We start from the raw sequence: 24,986 nt of genomic DNA on the forward strand, positions 1-24,986 counted from the left end.
ATTTTTTTTTTTTCCTTGAGACAGAGTTTTGCTCTTGTTGCCCAGGCTGGAATGCAATGGCACGATCTTGGCTCACTGCAACCTCCACTTCCCAGGTTCAAGTGATTCTCCTGGCTCAGCCTCCCAAGCAGCTGGGATTACAGTCGCCTGCCACCACACCCAGCTAATTTTTTTGTATTTTTAGTAGAGATGGGGTTTCACCATGTTGGCTAGGCTGGTCTTGAACTCCTGACCTCATGATTCACCCACCTTGGCCTCCCAAAGTGGTGGGATTACAGGTGTGAGCCACCGCGCCTGGCAATTTTTGTAGTTTTTGTAGAGACAGGGTTTCTCCATGTTGCCCAAGCTGGTCTCCTGTTCCTGGGCTCAAGCAGTCCTCCTCCCTCAGCCTCTCAAAGGGCTGGGATTACAGGCATGAGCCACTGTGCCTGGCCAGCTCTGCCTTCCTTAGCTCACAGTCTGATGGCAGAGACATGGCCTCACCCACAGAAGCCCCCAGTCTGATGGAGGAGTTGTGGCTCTGACTTCAGGGGCTTCCATTTGATGGGAGAGATATGCCCCGACCTTGAAGGGTTCCCAGTCTGATGGAGACATGAACCTATCTTCAAGAGTCTCCAGTCTGATGGGGGAGGCAAGGTTCAACTTTCAAAGGCCCCCTGTCTAATGGAGGAGACGTAGGCCTTTCTTCAAGGGTCCCCAGTCTGATGAGGGAGGCATAGTCCAGACTTCAAGGGTCCCCAGTCTGATGGGGGAGGCATAGTCCAGACTTCAAGGGTCCCCAGTCTGATGAGGGAGACATAGTCCAGACTTCAAGGGTCCCCAGTCTGATGGGGGAGGCATAGTCCAGACTTCAAGGGTCCCCAGTCTGATGAGGGAGGCATAGTCCAGACTTCAAGGGTCCCCAGTCTGATGGGGGAGGTATAGTCCAGACTTCAAGGGTCCCCAGTCTGATGGGAGAGGTATAGTCCAGACTTCAAGGGTCCCCATCCTGATGAGGGAGGCATAGTCCAGACTTCAAGGGTCCCCAGTCTGATGGGGGAGGCATGGTATAAACTTCAAGGCCCCCAGTCCAACACAGGAGGCATGGCCCTGACTTATAAGGTCCCAGTCTGCTGGAGGAGACATGAGCCTTCCTTTTAAGGGCCCCCATCTGATGGGGGAGGCACAATGCAACCCTCCAAGGACTCCGCAGGCAGAGCTCAGCTTCTGGACTTGCAGGGAGCCTGGTGGCCAAAGGCGTATCCTTGGAGCCTTGAGATTCAAACCCAGGCCCTGTCCTTCCCTCACTCTGGAGGTCGGGGAGCCTCCTTTATCTGTAAATGGGGCAGCGACAGGGGGCCCTGGGGGGTGTTTGTGGATGTAGTGGGTGTCACCCCATTCCCAGATAAGGAAGCAGGCTCAGGGAGCCCCACAGTGAAGCTGGAACTGGCAAACGCTGGGGAAATGGCGTGGACCCTCTTCTCCTGTAAGCCCAGGCTGGGGCAAGCAGCCGGCTCCAGCAGGAGGGGTCCCCACCACCCCTCCTCCCCGTCCCTCTGATGTGCTCCGGCAGCCAGGCAGCCCCGGAGGAGTTGATGGAGGAGAGCTGGGATGAGGGCTGACAGCTCCCGAAGACAGGATGACAGACGCGGGCTGGTGGGGAACGGGTGCTGTCGGCAGGATGGGGGAAGGGCAGGCTTCAGAGGGTGAGGGAAGGGGGCCCTGGGAGGTGGGGCAGGGCAGGGAGGGGTCCCCCCGCTCATCAGCAGGGACAGAGCCCGAGGCATGGCTGTGTCTGCTCCCCTACTCCCTCAGCCCTGGGAACCCCCAAGAGGGAATTGGGGGCCAAGAGCAGAACTGCCTCCGAAAGATAGGGTGACAGAACAAAGCTTCCCAGGGAAAAAAAAGAAAAAAACACAAAATTCCAGTAGCATAAGAAAGAGGGTGTGTGTGGCAGGAGGGAGGAGGTGGAACCTGGGGCTCCCTGAGCCCATTTCCTCATTGGGGAGTGGGGTGATGACCATTCAGCCCCTTTGTGAGCACCCACAACATGCCAGATGGTTTTGGGGTGCTGGGATGCAGGCACCATTCTTTTTGAGATGGAGTCTTGCTCTGTTGCCCAAGCTGCATGGAGTGCAATGGTGCGATCTCGGCTCACTGCAACCTCCGCCTCCCGGGTTCAAGCGATTCTCCTGCCTCAGCCTCCTGAGTAGCTGGGATTACAGGTGCCTGCTACCATGCTCAGGTAATTTTTGTATTTTTAGTAGAGGCGGGGTTTCACCATGTTGGCCAGGCTGGTCTGAACTCCTGACCTCAGGTGATCCATCTGCCTCGGCCTCCCAAAGTGCTACAGGCATAAGCCACTGAGCCGGCCCGAATAAACTTCTATTGTGTATGATTTACCCAGTCTATGGTCTGTGAAAGCAGCAGCAAACGGACAAATACACAGGCTGCTGGCAAGGTCTGTGCAGGTAAGAAGCTGAGAGGGTCTTCTGGCCAACAGCTGTGAGGGACTGAATGCTGTCAACAACCACAAAGGTTTGGAAGCAGGTCCTTCCCCAGTTGAGCCTTCAGATGACACCCCAGCCCAGGCCTCAGCCTCAGCCTCCCAAGTAGCCGGGATTACAGACACACACCACCACACCTAGCTAATTGTTGTATTTTTTTTTTTTTTTTTTGAGTCAGTCTCTTGCTCTGCCACCCAGGCTGGAGTGGTGGTGCAATCTCGGCTCACTGCAACCTCTGACTCCCAGATTCAGGTGATTCTCTTGCCTCAGCCTCCCAAGTAGCTGGGATTACAGATGACTGCCACAATGCCTGGGTGAGTTTTTCCTGTTTTTAGTAGAGACAGGGTTTCTCCATGTTGACCAGCCTGATCTTGAACTCCCGACCTTAGCTGACCCGCCCGCCTTGGCCTCCGAAAGTGCTGGGATTACAGGCGTGAGCCACGGTGCCCGGCCTGGCCTCTGTCTCGATTGCATACTTGCTGGACGTTAAAGCAGAAGACCCGATGAAACCACACCCAGCTGTTGTTTTAAAGTTGCTCAATTTTGGTTGAATTTGTTATGTAGCACCAGAAAACACAGGGCGAGATGGGCAATAAACACCCCCCGCCAGGCGTCCCCCCTGCACCCCTTCAGAACTCACTCACCTGCTTCTTTTCTTTTTTTTTTTTTAAAAGACGGGGTTTCACCACGTGGGTCAGGCTGGTCTTGAACTCCCGACCTCAGGTGATCCGCCCGCCTTGGCCTCCAAAGTGCTCGGATTACAGTCGTGAGCCACCATGCCCGGCCTTTACCTGCTTATTTTCATCGTCGTCATCACCACCTTTGGCATCCATTAATCTTATTTGAACATAATACATAAAAGTTTTTTTTGGCTGTGCAGTGGCTCACACCTGTAATCCCAGCACTTTCGGAGGCCGAGGCGGGCGAATCACCTTGAGTTCATGAATTTGAGACTAGCCTGGCAACATGGTGAAACCCCGTCTCTACTAAAAATACCAAAATTAGCTGGGTGTGGTGGTGTGTGCCTGTAATCCCAGCTACTCTGGAGGCTGAGAGAGGAGAATCACTTGAATTTGGGAGGTGGAGGTTGCAGTGAGCCACTGCACTCCAGCCTGGGTGATACAGTGAGACTCTGTCTCAAAAAAAAAAAAAAAAAAGAAATTAAAATAAGGGGTGTTGGAAGTGGGAGCTCGACTTTGTTTCTGCCAAGTGCTCAGGGAACATTTGACAAACACAGGTTCCTTCCTTCCCGCTGCCGAGGAGGGGAACTTCCAGCAGAGCTTTCTACCAGTAGAGCCGGTGAGTTCATCCTCGTTGAGTATGTAGAGCTCAGCCACTTTGAAGGCAAATTGTAGCACCTTTTTTTAAAAAATTATTTTTTGAGATAGAATCTCACTCAGTTGCCCAGGCTGGAGTGCAGTGGTGTGATTTCAGCTCACTGTAATTTCTACCTCCCAGGTTCAAGGGATTCTCCTTCCTCAGCCTACTGAGTACTGGGATTACAGGTGCCCACCACCACAAGCAACTAATTTTTGTATTTTTTTTTTTTTTTTCTCATCTGCAACTGTCTTGATCGAGTTATATACTTTTTGTATTTTTAGTAGAGACGGGGTTTCACCATGTTGGCCAGGCTGGTCTTGAACTCCTGACCTCAGGTGATCTGCCTGCCTCGGCCTCCCAAAGAGCTAGGATTACAGGCATAAGCCACCGCGCCCGGCCTGTAGAATGTTTTAAAAAGAATGCTATGAACCATCTTTGAGTAGGCAGTCCCATTCCTGGCTGTGTATTCTGGAGAGGTATTTGCCCACATTCATAAGGACACACCCATGAGGAAGTCTGTTGTGACACTGTGTTTAGTAGTAAAAGTATGGGGAAGGGACCCAGTGTTTTTATATGGGAAGACTGACCTCTGGCATAAACAATGGAACGGTATGCCGTGCTTAAAAGGCCCAGACTCCAGCTGGGTGTGGTGGCTCATGCCTGGAATCCCAGCACTCTGGGAGGCCAAGTCAGGAGGACTGTTTGAGGCCAGGAGTTTGAGACCAGCCTGGGTAACAGAGTGAGACTCTTTCTCTACGAAAAAATTTTTAAAAATCAGGCAGGTGTGGTGGCTCTGCCTCTAGTCCCAGCTACTTGGGAGGCTGAGGTGGGAGGATCACTTGAGCCAGGGAGATTGAGGCTGCAGTGAGCTGTGACTGTACCACTGCACTCCAGCCTTGGGGAGAGAGCAAGATCCTGCCTGAAAGAAAAAAAAAGCCTCAGCCCAGAACAGGAACTGTGGCATGTGCCTGTAATCCCAGAACTTTGGGGGCCAAGGTAGGTGGGCTGGTTGAAGACAGGAGATCGAGTCCAGAATGGGCGACATGGGCAGACCCTGTTTCTCAATTGAGTTTTTTTTTTTTGAGATAGAGTCTCACTCTGTCGCCCAGGCTGGAGTGTTGGGGTGTGATCTTGTTTCCCTGCGGCCTCAGTCTCCCGGGTTCAAGTGATTCTCCTGCCTCAGCCTCCCAAGTAGCTGGGACTACAGGCGCACACCATGACACCTGCCTAATTTTTGTATTTTAGTAGAGACGGGGTTTCACCATGTTGGCCAGGCTGGTCTCAAACTCCTGACCTCGTGATCCGCCTGCCTGGGCCTCCCAAAGTGCTGCGATTACAGGCGTGAGCCACCGCGCCCAGCCTCAATTTATTTTTTTTAAAAGAAAGAAAGAAAAAAAAGAGAAGAGAAAAGAAAAAAGCCCAGACCATAAGCCTCAGCACTTTCAGGCGACAACTAACTCTGGTGTCAGGCCCAGTGGCTCATGCCTGTGACCCCAGCACTCTGTGAGGCCGAGGCAGTAGAATCGCCAGAGCCCATGAATTCAAGGTCCCCTGGGCAACATGGCGAAACCTAGTCTTTCCTAAATACATAAAAAGTTACCCAGGAATGGTGGCACACACCTGAGATCCCAGATAATCTCGAGGCTGAGGTGGGAGGATCACCTGAGCCCGGGAGTTCAAGGCTGCAGTGAGCAGAGAATGTGCTACTGCATTCCAACCTAAGCAACAGAGTGAGATCCTGTCTCAAAAAAAAAAAAAAAAAAAAGGCCTCTGTGGGCGGGGCACGGTGGCTCACGCCTACAATCCCAGCACTTTGGGAGGCTGAGGCGGGCAGATCACGAGGTCAGGAGTTCGAGACCATCCTGGCTAACACAGTGAAACCCCGTCTCTACTAAAGATATAAAAATTAGCTGGGTGTGGTGGTGGGTGCCTGTAGTCCCAGCTACTCGGGAGGCTGAGGCAGGAGAATTGCTTGGATCCAGGAGGCGAGGTTGCAGTGAGCTAAGATCGCACCACTGCACTCCAGCCTGGTTAACAGGGCGAGGCTCTGTTTCAAAGAAAAAAAAAAAACAAGCCTCTGTGGACTAACCCTGGAATGATGCTAACAAAGGCCTTGCCCTGGGCCTCCTCATCAGACTCCAGGGGAGAGATGGGCCGGGACGCTCGGCAGGTTTCCTTTTATTGGTTCCGACAGTTTGTAGAAAGAAGACATGAGGCCGTCTAGAGGTCGGCAGGTTCACCCCATCCTCCAAACGCCGCCACCCTGAAGTAGTGATGGAAGTTGAGATTCCAGGGATGTCGCAGCCCTGAGCACAGTGACAGGTGGGGACAGGTGGGGGCACGAGGGGCAGGGGTCCCCGAGGTGTTGAGAGGCTGGTGAGGGCAGAGAAAAGTTACATCCTGGGGCTGACGCCCTTGTTAGCCCTATGTGCTTGGAGCACGCTGGCGCTTGTCCTTCAGGGCTCCGGTCACGCCCAAGCCTCCTGCCCCGGCCACCAGCAATGCCGGCCTGGATGCGGCGGAAGCTGGTCTTGTAGCCTGACCCGTTCCGGGGTCCTAGGACGGCTCAGTTGCTACCGTTGCTGTCGTCACTGTCCAGGTATGCGCCCAGCTGGCTCAGGGAGGACGCGCCGGACGTCGGGGGCGCAGGGTCGGCCTCCTTCCTGCTCTGCGGGGGTCCTGGGGGGAGAGTGAGAGTTAGCCCATCTCAGCTCCAGACTGGACAGGCCAGGGACAAGGCCTGGAGCACAGGGCCGGCCACCTCTGACGGTTTGCAAGGCCAAGGGTGACGCCACGTGAATGGCCTGGCCTTTCTGGATGGCACCTGATGGGACCCGTCACAGAGTCACATCCGCACACTCTGGACTCGACAGCTCCACTTCTGAACGATGACCCATGGAAGCCCGTGCCGAGGCAGGCAGCACGCGCTGCGAAAACTGGAAATGGCGCCAAGTTCAATGTCCAGTCACTGAGGACCTAACCGCCCTAGGAAAAATCCCACTAAGGCAATTAAGAGGGACAGATTCTATGCCCGGCTGTGAAAGCCACTCTGACTCTCAGTCTCTTCCTCTGACAAATGGGATAATTGTGGGAGGCGGGGAACCCTGCAAGTGCCCTGGCAAGGATCTGAAGCCTCAGCCTGTTCCCATATAAATATTGATTTAGAAAATAATTAGAAATGTAGGCACATAGTTATTCCTTTATATAATCATATATCATCCCATAGTCACTCACTTATAATCATAAAGATATATACTCAATATAACCCTTCATTTTACTAATGATTATTGGGTTATGAAGCATGGAACTGAGGTGACATTGTGAACAAAGTGACCCCAAGGCAAGATGCTCTAAGCCCCTCGTCACACCTGCATAAGGGCTGCTGGAGGGCGCCTCGGCTGTGCGGCAGCGCCAGCGCTGGGAAAGCGCCTGCTGGTTAGTCAGCTAGGGAAGATGCCTAAAATCTCACCTCGGCTACTTGAAAGTCCTGGGCCCCTATCTCCAAGACACGTGATTTACCAGACTCTATCACCGACCACCATTACCTCAGCCTACCTTCCCTGCCCCCTGCTTTTCCTCAAGAGTGTCCAGGCACTACGGGCGACCGCTGGACTCCGCTCTTTGGCTGGCAGGGGACCCCCGGGCCCAAACTCTCTTTTCTCTTTCTCGGTGTCTTGTGGGTTTTATTTCCCCAGTTTCTCACCTCCACACCAGCAGAGAGGGGCTCACAGGACCCTGTAGGGCTGGACCCTACATATAATTATTTTTTTGAGATGGAGTCTTGCTCTGTCACCCAGTCTGTAGTGCAATGGCATCATCTTGGTTAATGCAACCTCCGCCTCTGGGGTTGAAGTGATTCTTCTGTCTCAGCCTCCCACGTAGCTGGGATTACAGGTACATGCCACCGTACCTGGCTAATTTTTGTATTTTTAATAGAGATGGGGTTTTACCATGTTGGCCAGGCTGGTCTTGAATTCCTGATCTCAGGTGATCTGCCCTCCTCAGCCTCCCAAAGTGCCAGGATTATAGGCGTGAACCATGGCACCTGGTCAATTTTTTTTTTTTTTGAGATGGAGTCTCGCTATCTCTGTCGCCCAGGCTAGAGTGCAGTGGTGCGATCTTGGGTCACTGCAACCTCCACCTCCCGGGTTCAAGGAATTCTCCTGCCTCAGCTTCCCAAGCAGCTGGGATTACAGGCACCCGCCACTGTGCCCGGCTAATTTTTGTATTTTTTTTTTTTTTTTTGAGATGGAGTTTCGCTCTTGTTACCCAGGCTGGAGTGCAATGGCGCGATCTCGGCTCACCGCAACCTCCGCCTCCTGGGTTCAGGTAATTCTCCTGCCTCAGCCTCCTGAGTAGCTGCGATTACAGGCACGCGCCACCATGCCCAGCTAATTTTTTGTATTAGTAGAGACGGGGTTTCACCATGTTGACCAGGATGGTCTCGATCTCTTGACCTCGTGATCCACCCGCCTTGGCCTCCCAAAGTGCTGGGATTACAGGCTTGAGCCACCGCGCCCGGCCTATTTTTGTATTTTTTTTAGAGACGGGGTTTCGCCATGTTGGCCAGGCTGGTCTTGAACTCCTGACCTTAAGTGATCCGCCCGCCTCGGCCTCCCAAAGTGCTTGGATTACAGGTGTGAGCCACTGCGCCCGGCCAAATGGCATAATTTTTATCAGTACTGACAAAAATGTCTCAAGCGTGTCCAAGGCTCGCTATGTGCCAGGGTCTACTCCATTGCCAGCACTCAGAATCAACCCAAACCTGGGGACTGATCCCACCTACGTGAGGTGGGTCCCCTTAGCTGCATTTTACAGGACAGGACACTGAGACCCTCCTGGGGGGAAGTCCTCGGCCAAGGCCATAGGACAAGCCAATGGAAATTGGAGGGATCTGCCCCCGGGCTGCTCCACTCCGAATTCTGGCAATGCTGACCCCACCCCAATCCTCCATCCACCCGGGGCTGGGGGTGTGGGGCTCTCACCCCTGCAGAGCACCAGGTATGTGACAGCGGAGACGTCCTGGGATGGGGATGGGGCAGCCTGGCATCTGCGGACAGCGAAAGCCGAGTAGGGAAGCACGGATTTGACGTTTATTTCACACACTCTCACATGACTTGGGCTTTAAAAGCAAGCACTGGCTCCTTTTGTAAATAAAAGACAAAAAGAAGCCGCCTCACTTCTCTACTCACGCCACTAATTGGTCCTGTGAGGCTCGGATGCTGCCCCCACCCACCCAATGAAGGCTCCCTAATTGCACTGGGAGCGCTGCCGCCACCTAGAGGCCACGATAGAAACCGCGCCCGGCTCTGGAAACAGTGACCTTACCTGGGGCTGGGGCCGCCTGGGGCTGCCCGTTGCTGCGGTCGGGGTCAGCCTTTGCTTTCTTCACCACGACCAGCCCCGACAGCGGGGGCCGGCTGCCCAGGCTGCCAATGCTCTGCTCCCAGACCTCCACCTTCCTCTTGGGCTTTGGGGCCTGTAGGTGATAGGCACATGTGAGGGGGTCTGGCCCCTCTGCCCCCAACCCCTGCTCACTGCCCCACTGACCACATTCCTCTTCTGCTCTAAACTCCTCTATGGCTCCTCACTGCCCTAGGCTAGGCACTAAAGGCCTCTGCCCATCCTCCAGCCCACATAACCTGGTCTGGCACTTCCTGAATCACTGTGGCTTCTCATCCTCATGCCTTTACCCATGCTATTCCCTTCACCAGGGCTGTCCCCTTTTCCATGCACTCGCTTGGTGAACTCCTACTCGCTCTTCAATACCCAACGTAAAACACCTCTCCTCTGAGAAGCCCATCGTGATTCAAGCTTACATGCAGGCTGCATGTCCATGCTCACTGTGCCCTCTGCTGGCTGTTATAACTCTCTCCCTTACTCACTGTGAGCCCATCTTCCCCACCACTGGTTCTGTAGCGCCACAAACAGTTCTCCGCACAAGAAGGCGCTTAATCAATGTACTTGAGGGAACAAGTGAAAATGGAGGCGGCTGCTTTGAGGAAGAGTTAGGGCCAGGTAGAAAAGGGTCAGCAGGACATCCAGCTCCCTAATTGCTACAGAAGGGCCCCTTTAATCTATTTATTTAAAAAAATTTTTTTTTGAGAGAGTCTTACTCTATTGCCCAGGCTGGAGTGCAGTGGTGCAATCACAGCTCACTGCAGCCTCAAACTCCTGGGCTCAAGCGATCCTCCTGCCTCAGCCTCCTGCAGGAGCATGTCACCATCACAGGCTAACATTTTTATTTTTCATAGAGATAGGGTCTCGCTATGTTGCCCAGGCTGGTCTCGAACTCCTGGCTCAAGCGATCCTCCCATCTCAGTGTCCCAAAGAGCTGGGATGGCAGGTGTGAGCCAGACGGAGTCTCATTCTGTCACTCAGGCTGAGTGACCTCCGCTCACTGCAACCTCCACCTCCCGGGTTCGAGAAATTCTCCTGCCTCAGCCTCCCAAGTAGCTGGGAGTACAGGCACCCACCAGCACGCCCAGCTAATTTTTGTATTTTTAATAGAGATGGGGTTTTACCATGTTGGCCAGGCTGGTCTTGAACTGTTTCAAGTTCTGTGCAGCTCTGTGAACTGTGTTACTCTGTTTTATGTTTAAATAGAGGAAGTGGTAGCCACTGGGTTAAGGAAGTCCTGGTGGGTGCTCTGCTCTCACAGAGCTCACCATGTGGGGAGAGAGAGGGACAAGACAACATCCATCTGGGTGAGAGTGAAGCCGGGGCACGTGAGCTTGAACTGTGAGGATGAGTTTCTCTGAGGAAGGGTGTCTTGCATTGGGCATTAAAGGGTGAGTAGGAGTTCACCAAGTGAAGGGGGCATCCCAGGTAAAGGAGATGCCATGGGTAAAGTCATGGAGATGAGAAGTCACAGTGTGATTCAGGAAGTGCCAGGGCAGCGCATATGAGGGACAGAGAAAGGACAGTGGCTTTCAGTGTCCAGCCGGGCTGGTCTCGAACTGCTGACCTCAAGTGATCCACCCACCTCAGCCTCCCAAAGTGTTGGGATGACAGGCATGAGCCACCGCACCTGGCCATCTGTGCCTTTAACATCTTTTCCTCATTCTGAAATCAGTCCAGAGCCATGACTTGAAGGAGGCCTCTCCGACACCTTCACAGTGGCCACCCCCGCCGACCCTCGGCGGCTCACTGCAAACTCCACCTTCTGGGTTCAAGTGATTCTCCTGCCTCAGCCTCCCGAGTAGGTGGGATTACAGGCGTGAGCGACTGCACTCAGCCTTAATTTTTGTTTATTTTAGACAGGGTTTCACTCTTGCTCTGGCTGGAGTTCGGTGGTACTGATACAGCTCACTGCAGCCTTGACCTTCTGGGCTCAAGTGATCCTCCTGCCTCACCCTCTCAAGTAGCACCACAAACATGGCTAATTTTTGTAATCTTGTAAAGAAGGGGTCTAACTTTGTTGCCCAGGCTGGTCTCAAACTCGTAGCCTCAAGCGATCCTCCTGCCTTGGCCTCCCAAAATGCTGGGATTACAGGCATGAACCACGGCATCCAGCCTACAAATAAAAGTGTTATCGGCACCACGCTATGTCCCCTTATTTACATCTGATCGTGGTTGTCCTGGGCTATAGCCGCAGACTGGCCTTTTAAGAAAAAGTCAAGCAGACTCCTGGCTTCAGCTGTCCCTAGGCCCCCGGGGACTCAGGCAGCCCCCCTCACCTCATCCAGGATGGCGGTGGGGTTGGGCCGAGGGGCTGGCTGGAGGGGCACCGGAGCAGCCTCATCCTCTGAGTCGGAGTCTTCCAGCAGTCTTCGTTTTCTGGATTCCTCCAACAGGGCCCTGTGGGATGGGAGATGGGAGCTTAGATGTGCTCTGCACAGGAGACACACCTGGGATGCGCCTGCTGGGGTGGCGAGGGGCCTGGGTGCCCAGAGACCCCTTCCTGCCCTCGGCAAGCAGGGTTGGGACTGAGTAGAGGACGCAAAGATTACTTTTTTTTTTTTTTTAAGATGGAGTCTCGCTCTGTAGCCCAGGCTGGAGTGCAGTGGCATGATCTCGGCTCACTGCAACCTCCGCCTCCCGGGTCGCCGTTTAAACAATTCTTCTACCTCAGCCTCCCAAGTAGCTGGGATTACAGGCATGAGCCACCATGCCCAGCTTATTTTTGTATTTTTCAGTAGAGAAGGGGTTTCACCATGTTGGCCAGGATGGTCTTGAACTCCTGACCTCATGATCCGCCTGCCTCGGCCTCCCGAAGTGCTGGGATCACAGGGGTGAGCCACAGCGCCTGGCATACTTTTTTTTTTTTAAGACACAAGGTCTCACTCTGTCACCCAGGGTGGGATGCAGTGGCATCATCATAGCTCACTGCAACCTCGACCTCCTGGGCACAAGTGATCCTCCCCACTCAGCTTCCTGGGTAGCTGGGTCCATAGGCATGTGGCCCTACACCTCATTAATTTTTATTTCATTTTATGTTTGAGATAGTCACTCTGTTGCCAGGCTGGAGTGCAGTGGTGCAATCTCAGCTCACTGCAACCTTCTCCACCCGGGTTCAAGCAATTCTCCTGCCTCACCCTCCCAAACAGCTGAGATTACAGGTGCCTGGCTAATTTTTTTTGAGACAGAGTTTCACTCTTGTTGCCCAGGCTGGAATGCAATGGCGTGATCTCAGCTCACTGCAACCTCTACCTCCCGGGTTCAAGCGATTCTCCTGTCTCAGCTTCCCAAGTAGCTGAGATTACAGGTGCGTGTAACCACGCCCAGTTAATTTTGTATTTTTAGTAGAGACGGGGTTTCTCCATGTTGGTCAGGCTGGTCTCGAACTCCCGACCTCAGGTGATCCACCCGCCTCAGCCTCCCAAGGTGCTGGGACTATAGGTATGAGCCACCACACCCAGTCCATGCTTGGCTAATTTTTGTATATATATTTTTTGAGACAGAGTCTCACTCTGTCATCCAGGCTGGAGTGCAGTGATGCGATCTCGGGTCACTGCAACCTCCACCTCCTGGGTTCAAGTGATTCTGCAGCCTCAGCCTCCTGAGTAGCTGGGACTACAGGCATGTGCCACTGTGTCCTGTTAATTTTTGTATTTTTAGTAGAGATAGGGTTTCACCATGTTGGTCAGGATGGTCTCAAACTCCTGACATCAGGTCATCTGCCTGCCTCAGCCCCCTGAAGTGCTGGGTTTAGAGGTGTGAGCCAGCGTGCCCACTCTACTTTTTATTTTTTAGTTTTTAATTTCATTTTTATTTTTTAGATGGAGTCCTGCTCTGTCACCCAGGCTGGAGTTTAGCAGCACCATCTCGGCTCACTGCAGCCTCCGATTCCCAGGTTCAGGCAATTCTCCTGTCTCAGCCTCCAGAGCAGCTGGGATTACAGCCATCCGCCACCACGCCCAGCTAATTTGTTTTTGTATTTTTAGTATAAATGGAAATAGCCATGTTGGCCAGGCTGGTCTTGAAGTCCTGATCTCAGGTGATCTACCTGCCTCGGCCTCCCAAAGTGCCGGATGACAGGCGGGAGCCACCGTACTGGGCCACAGCTCAGATTCTAAAGAAGGGAGGGGAGATGAGGCACCGGGAAAGGCGCGGATCAGCACGAGGGCTCAGAGGTGGTTGGCGTCAAAGGCATTCACCAGCTGGTCACAGGGGCTCATACCTGTCATCCAGCACTTTGGGAGGCTGAGGCGGGAGGATCACCTGAGGCCAAAAGTTCAGGACCAGCCTGGCCAACATGGCGAGGTCCTGTCTCTAGAAAACTAAAAACAATTAGCTGGGCCTGGTGATGAGTCCTGTAGTCCCAGCTACCCAGAAGGCTGAGGCAGGAGGATCGCTTGAGCCCGGGAGATGGAGGCTACAGCGAGCTCTGACTGCACTCCAGCCTGGGTGAGAGTGAGACCCTGGCTCAGAAAAACAGAAGAAAAGCATTCACCCACGGGGCCTGAGGCTGTGTCCTCAGAAGGTGGCTGGAGAGGGCGGCCCTTGGTGGGTGTCAGGGAGCCTGCACTGGGGGCCCCTCTCAGTGACAATACAGCCTCTGGGGCCTCAGCTGCTCCTGCAAACACCATGGTGTATGCGCGACCCTGCTTTCCTCTGGCGTCTGGAATCCCCGCATGGGCCAGGAAGGGCGCTGTGGGTCCGGGCTCCATAGGAACCCCACACTGGGTCTCTAGGTGCTTCCCCGGTGACGGCGCCTCTCTCTGGACTCGTGCTGGGGATGAGGCGCGATCTTCGAGGCTACAGCAGGAGAAGATCTGGAAGGCCTGGCCCCCAAAACACCCCACATGCCTTTGCCCTGTGCTGAATCTGCTGTGTCCTCTCACTGTGACAAACCACAGCCATGCGGGTGACCATGTGCTGAGCCACTGAGCCTGGCGGTGGCCCAGGCACCCCCGAGACAGATGCTGCAAGGGAGAAAGTGAGTTGGGCGGTGGGAAAGGGGTCCCTGTGAACTGGGGGAAGGGTCCCGGGCAGAGGCAGCGCCCGCCGGTGCAGAGGCTGCGAGCTGGGCCTGGGATGGGTCGGCCCCGACTCACGCGGTCTCCCGCTCGTCCTCCTCCTGCTCCTGCCTCCGCCGCTCCTCCTCGGACAGGCGGTGCTGCCGCAGCATGGCCTCAAAGTCCACGTACGCCTGCCGCTGGTTCAGGTCCTTCAGCTCCTGCAGGTTCTCCAGCACCTCCATCTCCAGCTTGGAGTCCTTGGTCCGGTTCTCCAGCACCTGGTGGGCGCAGGGCAGAAGGGCTGAATGCATGGCACCCCGGGCACACCCTGCCTGGCCTCGGGGGCAGCCACCGGCCACGGGAGGAAACCCCCTACCCATGCCCAGCGCTGTGCCCATTTCACAGGTGAGAACACTCAGGTCTGGGGCAGGAAAGTGACGTCCATGGGGCTGAGCAGTGGTAGAGCCGGGATCTGAGCCCCTGGGCAGGGTCAGGTGGAAAGACTACGGCTCTGGACTCAGGTGGCCTGGACTTCCAGCCTGGTGCCATCTTTCAGTAAAAATAATAAGGAAAAATTCAGTCAGGCATGGTGGCTCACATCTATAATTCCAGCATTTAGGGAGACCGTGGTGGGAGGATCACTTGAGGTCAGGAGTTCGAGACCAGCCTGGTCCACATGGTGAAACCCTGTCTCTACTAAAAATACAGGCTGTGTGTTATGGCTCATGCCTTCAATCCCAGAACTTGGGGAGGCTGAGGAGGCTGAGGAGGGTAGATCACTTGAGGTCAGGAGTTCGAGAGCAGCCTGGCCCACATGGTGAAACCCTATCTCTACTAAAAATACAAAACTGGCTGGGAGTGGTGGCGTGTGCCTGTCATTCCAGCTACTTGGGAGGCTGAGGCAGGAGAGTTGCTGGAACCTGGGTGGCAGAGGTTGCAGTGAGCTGAGATCGCACCATGTACTCACACCTGAGTGACAGAGTGAGACTCCATCTCAAAAAAATAAATAAGGCCGGGCGCGGTGGCTCATGCCTGTAATCCCAGCACTTTGGGAGGCTGAGGCAGGTGAATCACGAGGTCAAGAGATCGAGACCATACTGGTCAACATGGTGAAACCCCGTCTCTACTAAAAATACAAAAAATTAGGTGGGCATAGTGGCGCACGCCTGTAATCCCAGCTACTTGGGAGGCTGAGGTAGGAGAATCACTTGAACCTGGGGGACAGAGGTTGCAGTGAGCTGAGATCGTGCCAATGCATTCCAGCCTGGGTGGCAGAGTGAGACTTCATCTCAAAAAAAAAAAAAAAAAAAAAAAAGAAAGGAAAAATGTAAAAAGACAACCTGAGCACCTTACGCTGGGCCAAAACCTTTCCATATGCAATCTCATTTAATCCTCACAACCGGGCCGGGCGCGGTGGCTCACACCTGTAATCCCAGATACTCAGGAGGCTGAGGCAAGAGAATTGCCTGAACCCAGGAGGCAGACGTTGCAGTGAGCCGAGATCGCGCCATTGCACTCCAGCCTGGGTAACGAGCGAAACTCCGTCTCAAAAAAAAAAAAAAAAAAAAAAAAAAACCTCACAACCCCTATTTTACAGAAAAGAAAACTGAGGTTCAGGGAGGCGACACTGGCAGTCATAGGCCTCTGAGAAGTGGCTTTGGAGCAAGGCCGGGCTGGGCGTGAATCCTGCCTGGCTGCTTCCTGGTGCTGTGACTTTGTGGTATTTACCCTTTGGAAAATGGCAATTCTGGTAGTTTTAAAATATATCCACAAACTCTCTGATGCTCCTCCCTTTAAGGGGTGGAGGTAACTCCCCTCCCCTTTAGCAGGGGCTGGATACAGCTACTTGATCTAATGGGCTATGAGAGAAGTAACAGCATGTCACTTCTGAGAACAGGACGTAAAAACACAGGGCTTCCTCCTTGCTCTCTCACTCTCGGGTCTGGGGTAGGCAGCCGCCATGTTGTGAGGCTGCTCAAGCAGCTCTCCAGGTGGTGAGGCGCTGAGGCCTTCCGCCAACAGCCAGTAGAGGGAGCCAGTTTTCAAGTGGCTCCTCCAGCCCCAGTCTAGCCTTCAGATGATACTGCCCTGGCCAACGCCTTGACTGCAACCTCATGGAAGCACCCAAGCCAGAACCATCCAGCTTAGCTGCTTCTGGATGCCTGACTCTCAAAAACTGTGGGATACTAAATGTCTGTTGTTTGAGGTCACTACGTTTTGGGATAACCTGTTATGTAGCAATAGCTGACTAGTACCAGGGTTAACAGCCCCTTGCTGTCAGCATGGAGGTAACTAAAGTCACACACAGACAGCAGTGCAACAGCCCCAGGCACACACCAAACCCTTACCAAGGCTCATTTCCCTCCCTGTTGCTCTGCATGGCCATGGAAAATGCTGGATCAGCTCCGATGTGGCTTGCTCAGAAAACTCACATTTGGAAGGGGTGGGTGGGTCCAGAAATAGATGGGAATGGACGGGAAATATGGGAGTGAGAGGGGACAGCAGTGAACAGAATCATTTTTAAATTTATTTTATATATGTGTGTTATATACATATAGGTATATGTATGTGTCTAAGTATATACGTGTGTGTATATATATGTACAAATATATACACATACACACACACACACACATATATATATATATTTTTAGCGGCAGAGTCTTGCTCTGTCTCCCAGGCTGGAGTGCAGTGGTGTGATCATAGCTCACTGCAGCCTTGACCTCCTGGGCTCAAGTGATCCTCCTGTCCCAACCTCCCTAGTAGCTGGAACTACAGTTACACACCAGTATACCTGGCTAATTTTTAATGTTTTATAGACACAGAGTCTCACTGTTGCCCATGCTGGTCTAGGACTCCTGGACTCAAGTGATCCTCCCGTCTCAACCCCTAAAGTAGCCAGGACTACAGGTTCAAGCCACCATGCCTGGTTCATTTCAGTATTTCTGAGAAAAACAAAATTGTCCAATTGGAAGTGAATATAATTTATTTTATTTTATTTTATTTTTGAGACAGAGTCTTGCTCTGTTGCCCAGGCTGGTGTGCAGAGGCAGGATCTTGGCTCACTGTAACCTCTGTCCTCCAGGTTCAAGCAATTCTCCTGCCTTGGTCTCCTGAGTTGCTGGGATTACAAGCATGCACCACCATGCCTGGTTAATCTTTTTCTTTTTTTCTGAGACAAAGTCTCACTCTGTTGCCCAGGCTGGAAAACACTGGTGCAATCTTGGATCACTGCAACCTCTGCCTCCCGGGTTAAAGTGATTCTCCTGCCTCAGCCTCCTGAGTAGCTGGGATGAAAGGTGTGTGCCACCATGCCCAGCTAATTTGTATTTTTCGTAGAGATGGGGTTTCGCCATGTTGTCCAGGTTGGTCTCAAACTCTTGACCTCATGATCTGCCCACCTTGGCCTCCCAAAGTGCTGGGATTACAGGCGTGAGCCACTGTGCCTGGCCTTCTGGGGACATCTTGAAGTTTTACCAACCATGTCCCCTACCCCATCTTCCTTCCCTGGGGACCTGAGGCAGGGAAGGCACACCCACTAACACATCCACCCCCCAACACACACCCCTACCCACCCCCCCACACCCACCCCTACCTACACACCCACATCCCTGCCCACACACATGCACTTACCCACCCACCACACACACCCACACACACACCCCCACAAACCCACACCCACCCCTACACACACACCCACATCCCTGCCCACACACATGCACTTACCCACCCACCACACATACCCACACACACCCCCACAAACCCACACCCACACCTACACACACACCTTCACCCACAGACACAGACACAGACACACACACACACACACACACACACACAGTGTCCATGAACATCTGCACGCCCCCAGCTCACCTTCATGGGGTTGTTCAGCTCCTCATCCTCCCGCTCTTTCTGCACCCTCTTCTCCTCCTCCTCCAGGAGCTTCTCAGCCTGGAAATTTCTTGTGGCTCCATGCTCCATGGTGTAGTCTGTGTTTTCAGGGTCTGTCTGGAGGGAGGATAGACAGACATCAGCTCCTACATCCCCAGGCACCAGAAACTTCTAAAGCACCACCAGTAGTTCAGGGCCCCTTCTCTCTAATTTTTTCCTTTTTTTTTTGAGACACAGTCTTGCTCTGTCACCAGGTTAGAGTGCAGTGGCGCGATGTCGACTCACTGCAACCTCTGAATCCCAGGTTCAAGCAATTCTCCTGCCTCAGCCTCCTGAGTAGCTGGGACTACAGGCGTGCGCCACCATACCCAGCTAATTTTTGTATTTTTAGTAGAGATGGGGTTTCACCATGTTGGCCAGGCTGGTCTCAAACTCCTGACCTCAGGGAGTCTCTCTCCTGCCTTGGCTTCCCAAGCTGCTGAGCTGGGATTACAGGCATGAGTCACTGTGCCTGGTTTGGCTTTTTTTTTAGGTGGAGTCTTGCTCTGTCACCCAGATGGAGTCCAGTGTTCCAACCTGGGCTCACTGCAACCTCCGCCTCCCAGGTGCAAGCGATTCTCCTGCCTCAGCCTCCCATGTAACTGGGATTATAGTCCACCATCACACCCAGCTAATGTTTGTATTTTTAGTAGAGAACAGCATTTCGTCATGTTGGCTAAGCTGGTCTTGAGCTTCTGACCTCAGGCAGCCAGCCCACCTCGGCCTCCCAAAGTGCTGGGATTACAGGTGTGAGCCACCGCGCCCGGCCTGCATTCTAATTTATCCTTCTCATCCCCTATGATGATCTATCTAGGTTTCGTCTGTCTTTCTGCCTTTATGTAGAATGCTGCCATGAACATCTCCCCCAAACTGCTGTCTGTTTCTTGGGGATAAACTGAAACGAGATTCCCTGGATGGAGAGGACGGGAGTAAGGAACCCCAGGGCCCGGCCTGACGTGAGGCGTGCTCGGGGAGAGGGACCGGCCTGGCTGGCCGTCTCGTCTACCTTGAAGGTGATCTCTGCCAGGCAGCGCGTGCACTTGATGTAGAAGCGGAAGATGGGCAGGCCCAGGTAGACCTCGTTCTGCACCGTCTCCTTCCGAGCGTTGAATTTCTTCCCCTTGTAGATGTATTCTCCGCATGTCTTGCACCTGTGCGGCAGGATGGAGGGACGCACGCTGTCTTGGGACTCTGGCTGTCACTGGTAGGCTGTCCCTGTGGCGCCCTGCGAGATCACCGCTTGCTTGTCTCCAGCGATGGGGAGCTCCCTCCCTCACAAGGCAGCCTGCCCCAGCCAGCCTCTGTCCAAATTTCCTCCACCTGAGAACCTCCCATTCCCGTTCATATCTTCCTGGGGCTTGCTCCAAGGGTTGCCTGCTTGGGAAGCCTCCGAAGTAGGTGAGGCCTGCCTGTCATGCACTCCCAGAAGCCATCTCGGTGCTTACAGGGCCCCCTACCCTCCAAGAGGGAAGATGCCACACAGAAAAATGCTGCCCCACCTCCCTCTCCCTGTCCTATGCAGGGCTCTGCTCCCCAGCCCAGCACGCCCCCTGCCTGTCTGATCCTGCAAACGCTCCCAGCTCGGTCGCACCTCAAGGCCTCTGCTCCTACAGTCCCATAGCCAGTGACGCCCTTCATCCTCAGACCTCAGCACCACAGCATTTTGTCTGATGTAGCCCTGATCACCCCAAATACCTACACCTCTTCCTTCTCCGCCACCAACCCAGGGGCTCTCTCCTGCCTGACTTACAGGGCCCGTGCACCTGCCTGACTACCTAGCATCTCCACTTCCCGTTAGACTGTGGGCTCCATGAGGCCAGGGACTTTGTTTCTAGTGCCCAGCACAGACCCTGGCACACAGCAGGTGCCCAATAAATGAGTGTTGAATGAATAAATGAATGAATGAATGAAGGGGAGGAGCAGGTCAACAACACATGGGCGGGAACCGAATTTCACTGACCCAAATGTCTCCTTGTTAGGTGTGTGATTTCAAATATACTACAACATGCAAAGGTGTGGGGTTTAGAATTGGTGAAATACAATCATTCTGAAGTGCTACAAAGGCCAGATCTGAGTACTGTGAGAGGGGAGGACGGAGGCCTCCCGGAGGGGTGAGATCTGAGCCATGACGTACGGCAGACAAGAGGAGCCTGCCACGTGGAAGCAGAGGGAGAAGGCTGGGCGGGGTGGCTCACGCCTGTCATCCCAGCACTTTAGGAGGCCAAGGAGGGCAGACTGCCTGAGGTCAGAAGTTCAAGACCATCCTGGCCAACATGGTGAAACGCTGATTCTACTAAAAATATAAAAATTAGTGGGGCACAGTGGCTCATGCCTGTACTCCCAGCACTTTGGGAGGCCGAGGCAGGTGGTTCACGTGAGGTCAGGAGTTCGAGACCAGCCTGGCCAACACGGTGAAAATCCACCTCTACTAAAAATACAAAAATTAGCCGGGCATGGTGGCCGCATGCCTGTAATCCCAGCTACTCACGAGGCTGAAGCAGGAGAATCACTTCAACCTGGGTGGCAGAGGTTGCAGTGAGCTGAGATCGTGCCACTGCACTCCCACTCCAGCCTGGGCGACAGAGCGAGACTGCCTCAAAAAAAAAAAAAAAGAAAAGAAAGTAGAGGGAGAAAGTTCCAGGCAGGGGCAGCAGTGCATGCAAAGGCCCTGGGGCAGGAGCGAGCTTGGCTGTTGGAAGGGCTGAAATGTATCTATGGGGCCGCATCTCTGGGGCCCTATCCTCTCTGCTCACATGTTTACTAACCACCAAGACCTGCAGGCAGGCCCTGGCTGGGAGGCTCTAAGAGATCCAGAGGTGAATCCCAAATGGTGAGGTGAGGGAGGCTGGAGTGGTCAATGTCTCAGCCGGGACCAGTGACCCGGTGTGAACACGGGACAGGTCACCTCTGTGGATGCCAGGCACTGCGCCCTTCAGCCGTGACCGGTGTGTGGGGTCATGCAGGGGGTGCTCACCTCATGTTGAAGGGGGCCATCAGCCGCACCACGTACTGCCGGTCTTTGGGAAGCTTGAGTTTGGGGATCTTTGACGGGTCAAAGTCCGGTGGGTAGTATTTCTGCGGGGGAGGAAGGAAGCATTGGGGCGTTATTTTCAGAAGCAGGTGCAGGACATGGGCAGAGGCAAGGGGGTCCAGGGAGCTGGGTCAGGGGTCCCCAAGCCCACCCAGGTTCTACGCCATGCAGGGAGGACTTGCAGGACTCAGTACAGTCGGGGGGAGGCCAGGCACAAGCTTCCAGACTCTGTGCCAGGGGAGTCACACAGGACGCATTAAATTCTCCTAACACTAGTCATGACAACACACTCGAAACGCTGTCTACACGGGAGACTCTAAAAAGCCAGGGTTTTTTTTTTTTTTTTTTTTTGAGACGGAGTTTCACTCATCGCCCAGGCTGGAGTGCAGTGGTGCAATCTCTGCTCACTGCAACCTCCGCCTCCCGGATTCAAGCGATTCTCCTGCCTCAGCCTCCTCAGTAGCTGGGATTACAGGCACCCGCCACCATACTCGGCTAATTTTTTGTATTTTTAGTAGAGATGGGGCCATGCTGGCCAGGCTGGTCTTGAACTCCTGCCCTCAAGTGATCCGCCTGCCTCAGCCTCCCAAAGTGCTGAGATTACAGGGGTGAGCCACCGCACCCGGCCAAAAAGCCAGGGTTTTTATGGGGACTGGTCTTGCAGGAACCCTCTGCCTCACAGGAGCCAAGATTCCAGAATCCCAGAAGCAAAGCAGGGGTTCAGTATAAACCATTCTGTTGGCACGCTTTTGTTTGTTTTTAGAGACGGAGTTTCACTCTTGTCGCCCAGGTTGGAGTGCAGTGGCGCCTTCTTGGTTCACTGCAGCCTCTGGCTCCCGGGTTCAAGGGATTCTCCTGCCTCAGCCTCCCAAGGAGCTGGGATTACAGGTGCCCACCACCAAGCCTGGCTGATTTTTTGTATTTTTAGTACAGACAGGGTTTCACCATGTTGGCCAGGCTGGTCTCCAACTCCTGACCTCGTGACCTGTCCATCTCAGCCTCCCAAAGTGTTGGGATTACAGGCGTGAGCCACGTCATCTGGCCTAATTTTTGTATTTTTAGTAGAGACAGTGTTTCACCATGTTGGCCACGCTGGTCTCAAACTCCTAACCTCAAGTGATCCACCTGCCTCGGCCCCACAAAGTGCTGGGATTACAGGTGTGAACTACTGCACCTGGCCTGTTTGTTTTCTGGAGACAGGGTCTGGCTCTGTTGCTTAGGCTGAAGTGCAGTGCCATGGTCATAGCTCACTGCAGCCTCAAACTCCTAGGCTCAAGTGATCTTCCTGCCTCAGCCTCCCAAGTAGCAGGGACCACAGATATACGTCACCATACCCAGCTAATTTTTGTCTTTGTTTCAGAGAGACGGGGTCTCACTATGTTGCCCAGAGTGGTCTTGAACTCCTGGGCTGGAGCAATCCTCCTGTCTCAGCCTCTCAAAGTACTGGGATTACAGGTGTGAACCACTGCACCCGACCCTGTGGGCAGTTTCAGCATCGATAGCCATTCTTCGGGAATGGTGGGAACCACCCTGAAATTCAAGTTCCCAGATGCTGGCCAAGGAACAGAATCTGGCAAGCAGGTCTCTCTTTCTTTTTTTTTTTGAGACAGAGTCACCCTCCGTCACCCACGCTGGAGTGTAGTGGCGCAATCTTGGCTCACTGCAACCTCCAACTTCCTAGTTCAAATAATTCTCCTGCCTCAGCCTCCCGAGTAGCTGGGATTACAGGCATGTGCCACCACGCCAGGCTAATTTCTGTATTTTTAGTAAAGGGTTTCACCATGTTGGCCAGGATGGTCTCAATCTCTTGACCTCATGATCCACCTGACTCAGCCTCCCAAAGTCCTGGGATTACAGGCGTGAGCCACCACGCCCAGCCACTTTTTTTTTCTTTTTCGAGACAGAGTCTCATTCTGTCACCCAGGCTGGGTTACACTGGTGCAATCTCAGCTCCCTGCAACTTCTGCCTCTCAGGCTCAGCTGATTCTCCTGCCTCAGCCTCCCAAGGAGCTGGGATTACAGGCACCCACCACCGTGCCTGGTTAATCTTTTTTGTATTTTAGTAGAGATGGGGCTTCACCATGTTGGCCAGGGTGGTTTCAAACTCCTGAGCTCAGGCTATGGGCCCACCTCGGCCTCCCAAAATGCTGAGATTACAGGTGTGAGGCACTGCGCCCGGCTGCAAACAGGTCTTTCTAGTAGAGCAGTCCCAGTCTTGCTGTAGGAACTCCTGGGAAACAGGAGCCCTAGGAATCAAGGGGAGTGTGAGTATGGATTATGACAAATCACTGCACTGCTGGAAAATAAAGCACTTTGGTTTAGAGCGCCTGCTGGGTGCCAGACACTGCAAAAAACACTTTATCCCCCTTGCCTCAAGGAACGTGTGCAAAGACTCTTGGAAACAGAGGACAATGTGCCCATTTCCCAGAGGAGTAAACTGAGCCTCGCAGGTTTCAGCTACTCAGGATTCAGATCTAGGGACATGACTCCGTAGGAAACGATGTAGTGTAGTGATTGGGAGCCTGGCCTAAGACAGTCCTAGTTTACCCTCTACAGAGTTGCGGGGTGCAGTTGGGACAATTGGGGAAACTGCGGGTCTCCTGCTGGAGTAACAGAAGCATTAAGTAAAGCTTAACCTCTACAAAGGGCAGGGCGCGGTGGCTGACGCCTGTAATCCCAGCACTCTGGGAGGCCGAGGCGGGTGGATCACCTGAGGTCAGGAGTTCGAGACCAGCCTGGCCAACATGGTGAAATTCCGACTCTGCTAAAAATACAAAAATTAGCAGGGCCTGGTGTCAGGCCCCTGTAATCCCAGTTAATCAGGAGGCTGAGGCAAAAGAATCGTTTGAACCCGGGAATACCAGGTTGCAGTGGGCGCAAATCGCGCCACTGCACTCCAGCCTGGTGCACAAAAGCAAAACTCCGCCTCAAAAAAACAAAAAACAAACAAAACCTCCCCAAAGAACGCGATTGGCTATCGGCCCATGAGGAAGCCCCGCCCCCAGAAAACGGGATTGGATAATTCCATCCGGAAAAACCCTATCTGGTGAAGTGATTGGGTAAAAGCCCAAGCCACGCCCCACAGGTGACTGGCTACACCCCAGCCCGGAAGGGAGGACTTAGCGAAGACCCACCCCCCCATGGAAGGCGATGGGGAGGAGTCTGGGAAGCACCGTCCCGCGGAACGCCGTTGGGGAAGAAGCATTCCAAAGAGGACAACCCAGGAATGCCTACCCTCTCCCGAAGTTCCCGAACGTCCCTCTCCGACTGGAAAACCCCAGTCACCCAACACTTACGTTTAATACTTTTCGCTCCGACATCTTTGCCTCCTAATTGCCTCGCAAGCACTGGAGAAATGGTTAAGCTCGGTAATTATCGAGCTTTTCCGACGGAAGTCTGTACTTCCGTAAACGTCACTTCCTTCAGCCTCTATCATTGGCTGCAGCGTACACAGCTGACCTCTGTTATTGGTTCCCTTCCCCTCCTATCAAGCTGGGAGTCTCTCTGTCTTCCCTCCGGAGTTGCAACCTCTGTAGTGCGAAATAAGGGTTCCGGGAGCCGTCTGGAATTGGAGAATTTTCTAGAGTGCGCTGCGCTCCCTGGAAGTGGGCAGCGGCTCGTTATATTTTGTGACATGGAGAAACCCCGTCTCTACTGAAAAAAAAAAAAATTAGTCCAGCGTGGTGGCTTATGCCTGTAATCTCAGCTACTGGGGAGGCTGAGGCAGGAGAATCCCTTGAACCCAGGAGGCTGAGGTTGCAGTGAACCAAAATTGTGCCATTGCACTCTAGGTTGGGCAAAAAGAGTGAAACTCGG

General features: G+C 53.6%; 1 protein-coding gene across 3 annotated transcripts; it reads right to left on the minus strand.

Moving 5' to 3' along the window:
• Nucleotides 1-5,659: 5,659 nt before the first annotated feature.
• Nucleotides 5,660-24,578, minus strand: YJU2 (YJU2 splicing factor homolog). 3 transcript variants are annotated; one of them, XM_021676669.2, is made up of 8 exons: nt 24,467-24,578; nt 21,114-21,214; nt 19,146-19,290; nt 18,083-18,217; nt 14,306-14,487; nt 11,486-11,606; nt 9,144-9,285; nt 5,660-6,495 (listed from the first exon to the last, which is right to left on the minus strand). In XM_021676669.2, exons 1-8 carry the CDS (start codon nt 24,488-24,490, stop codon nt 6,395-6,397), a joined length of 951 nt encoding a protein of 316 aa, XP_021532344.2. In that variant the 5' UTR covers nt 24,491-24,578; the 3' UTR covers nt 5,660-6,394. The 3 variants fall into 3 exon arrangements, with proteins under 3 accessions (XP_021532344.2, XP_012291793.2, XP_021532343.2); XM_012436370.3 differs by having other exon boundaries at nt 5,660-6,485; nt 9,135-9,285; XM_021676668.2 differs by lacking the exon at nt 5,660-6,495 and adding an exon at nt 8,203-8,950 and having other exon boundaries at nt 9,135-9,285; nt 24,467-24,577.
• Between the last annotated feature and the right edge of the window lie 408 nt (nt 24,579-24,986).

This window comes from Aotus nancymaae, unplaced genomic scaffold (genome assembly GCF_030222135.1).
Source record: "Aotus nancymaae isolate 86718 unplaced genomic scaffold, 86718_ANA_hifiasm-v0.15.2.pri h1tg000028l, whole genome shotgun sequence".
Taxonomy (NCBI): Eukaryota; Metazoa; Chordata; class Mammalia; order Primates; family Aotidae; genus Aotus; species Aotus nancymaae.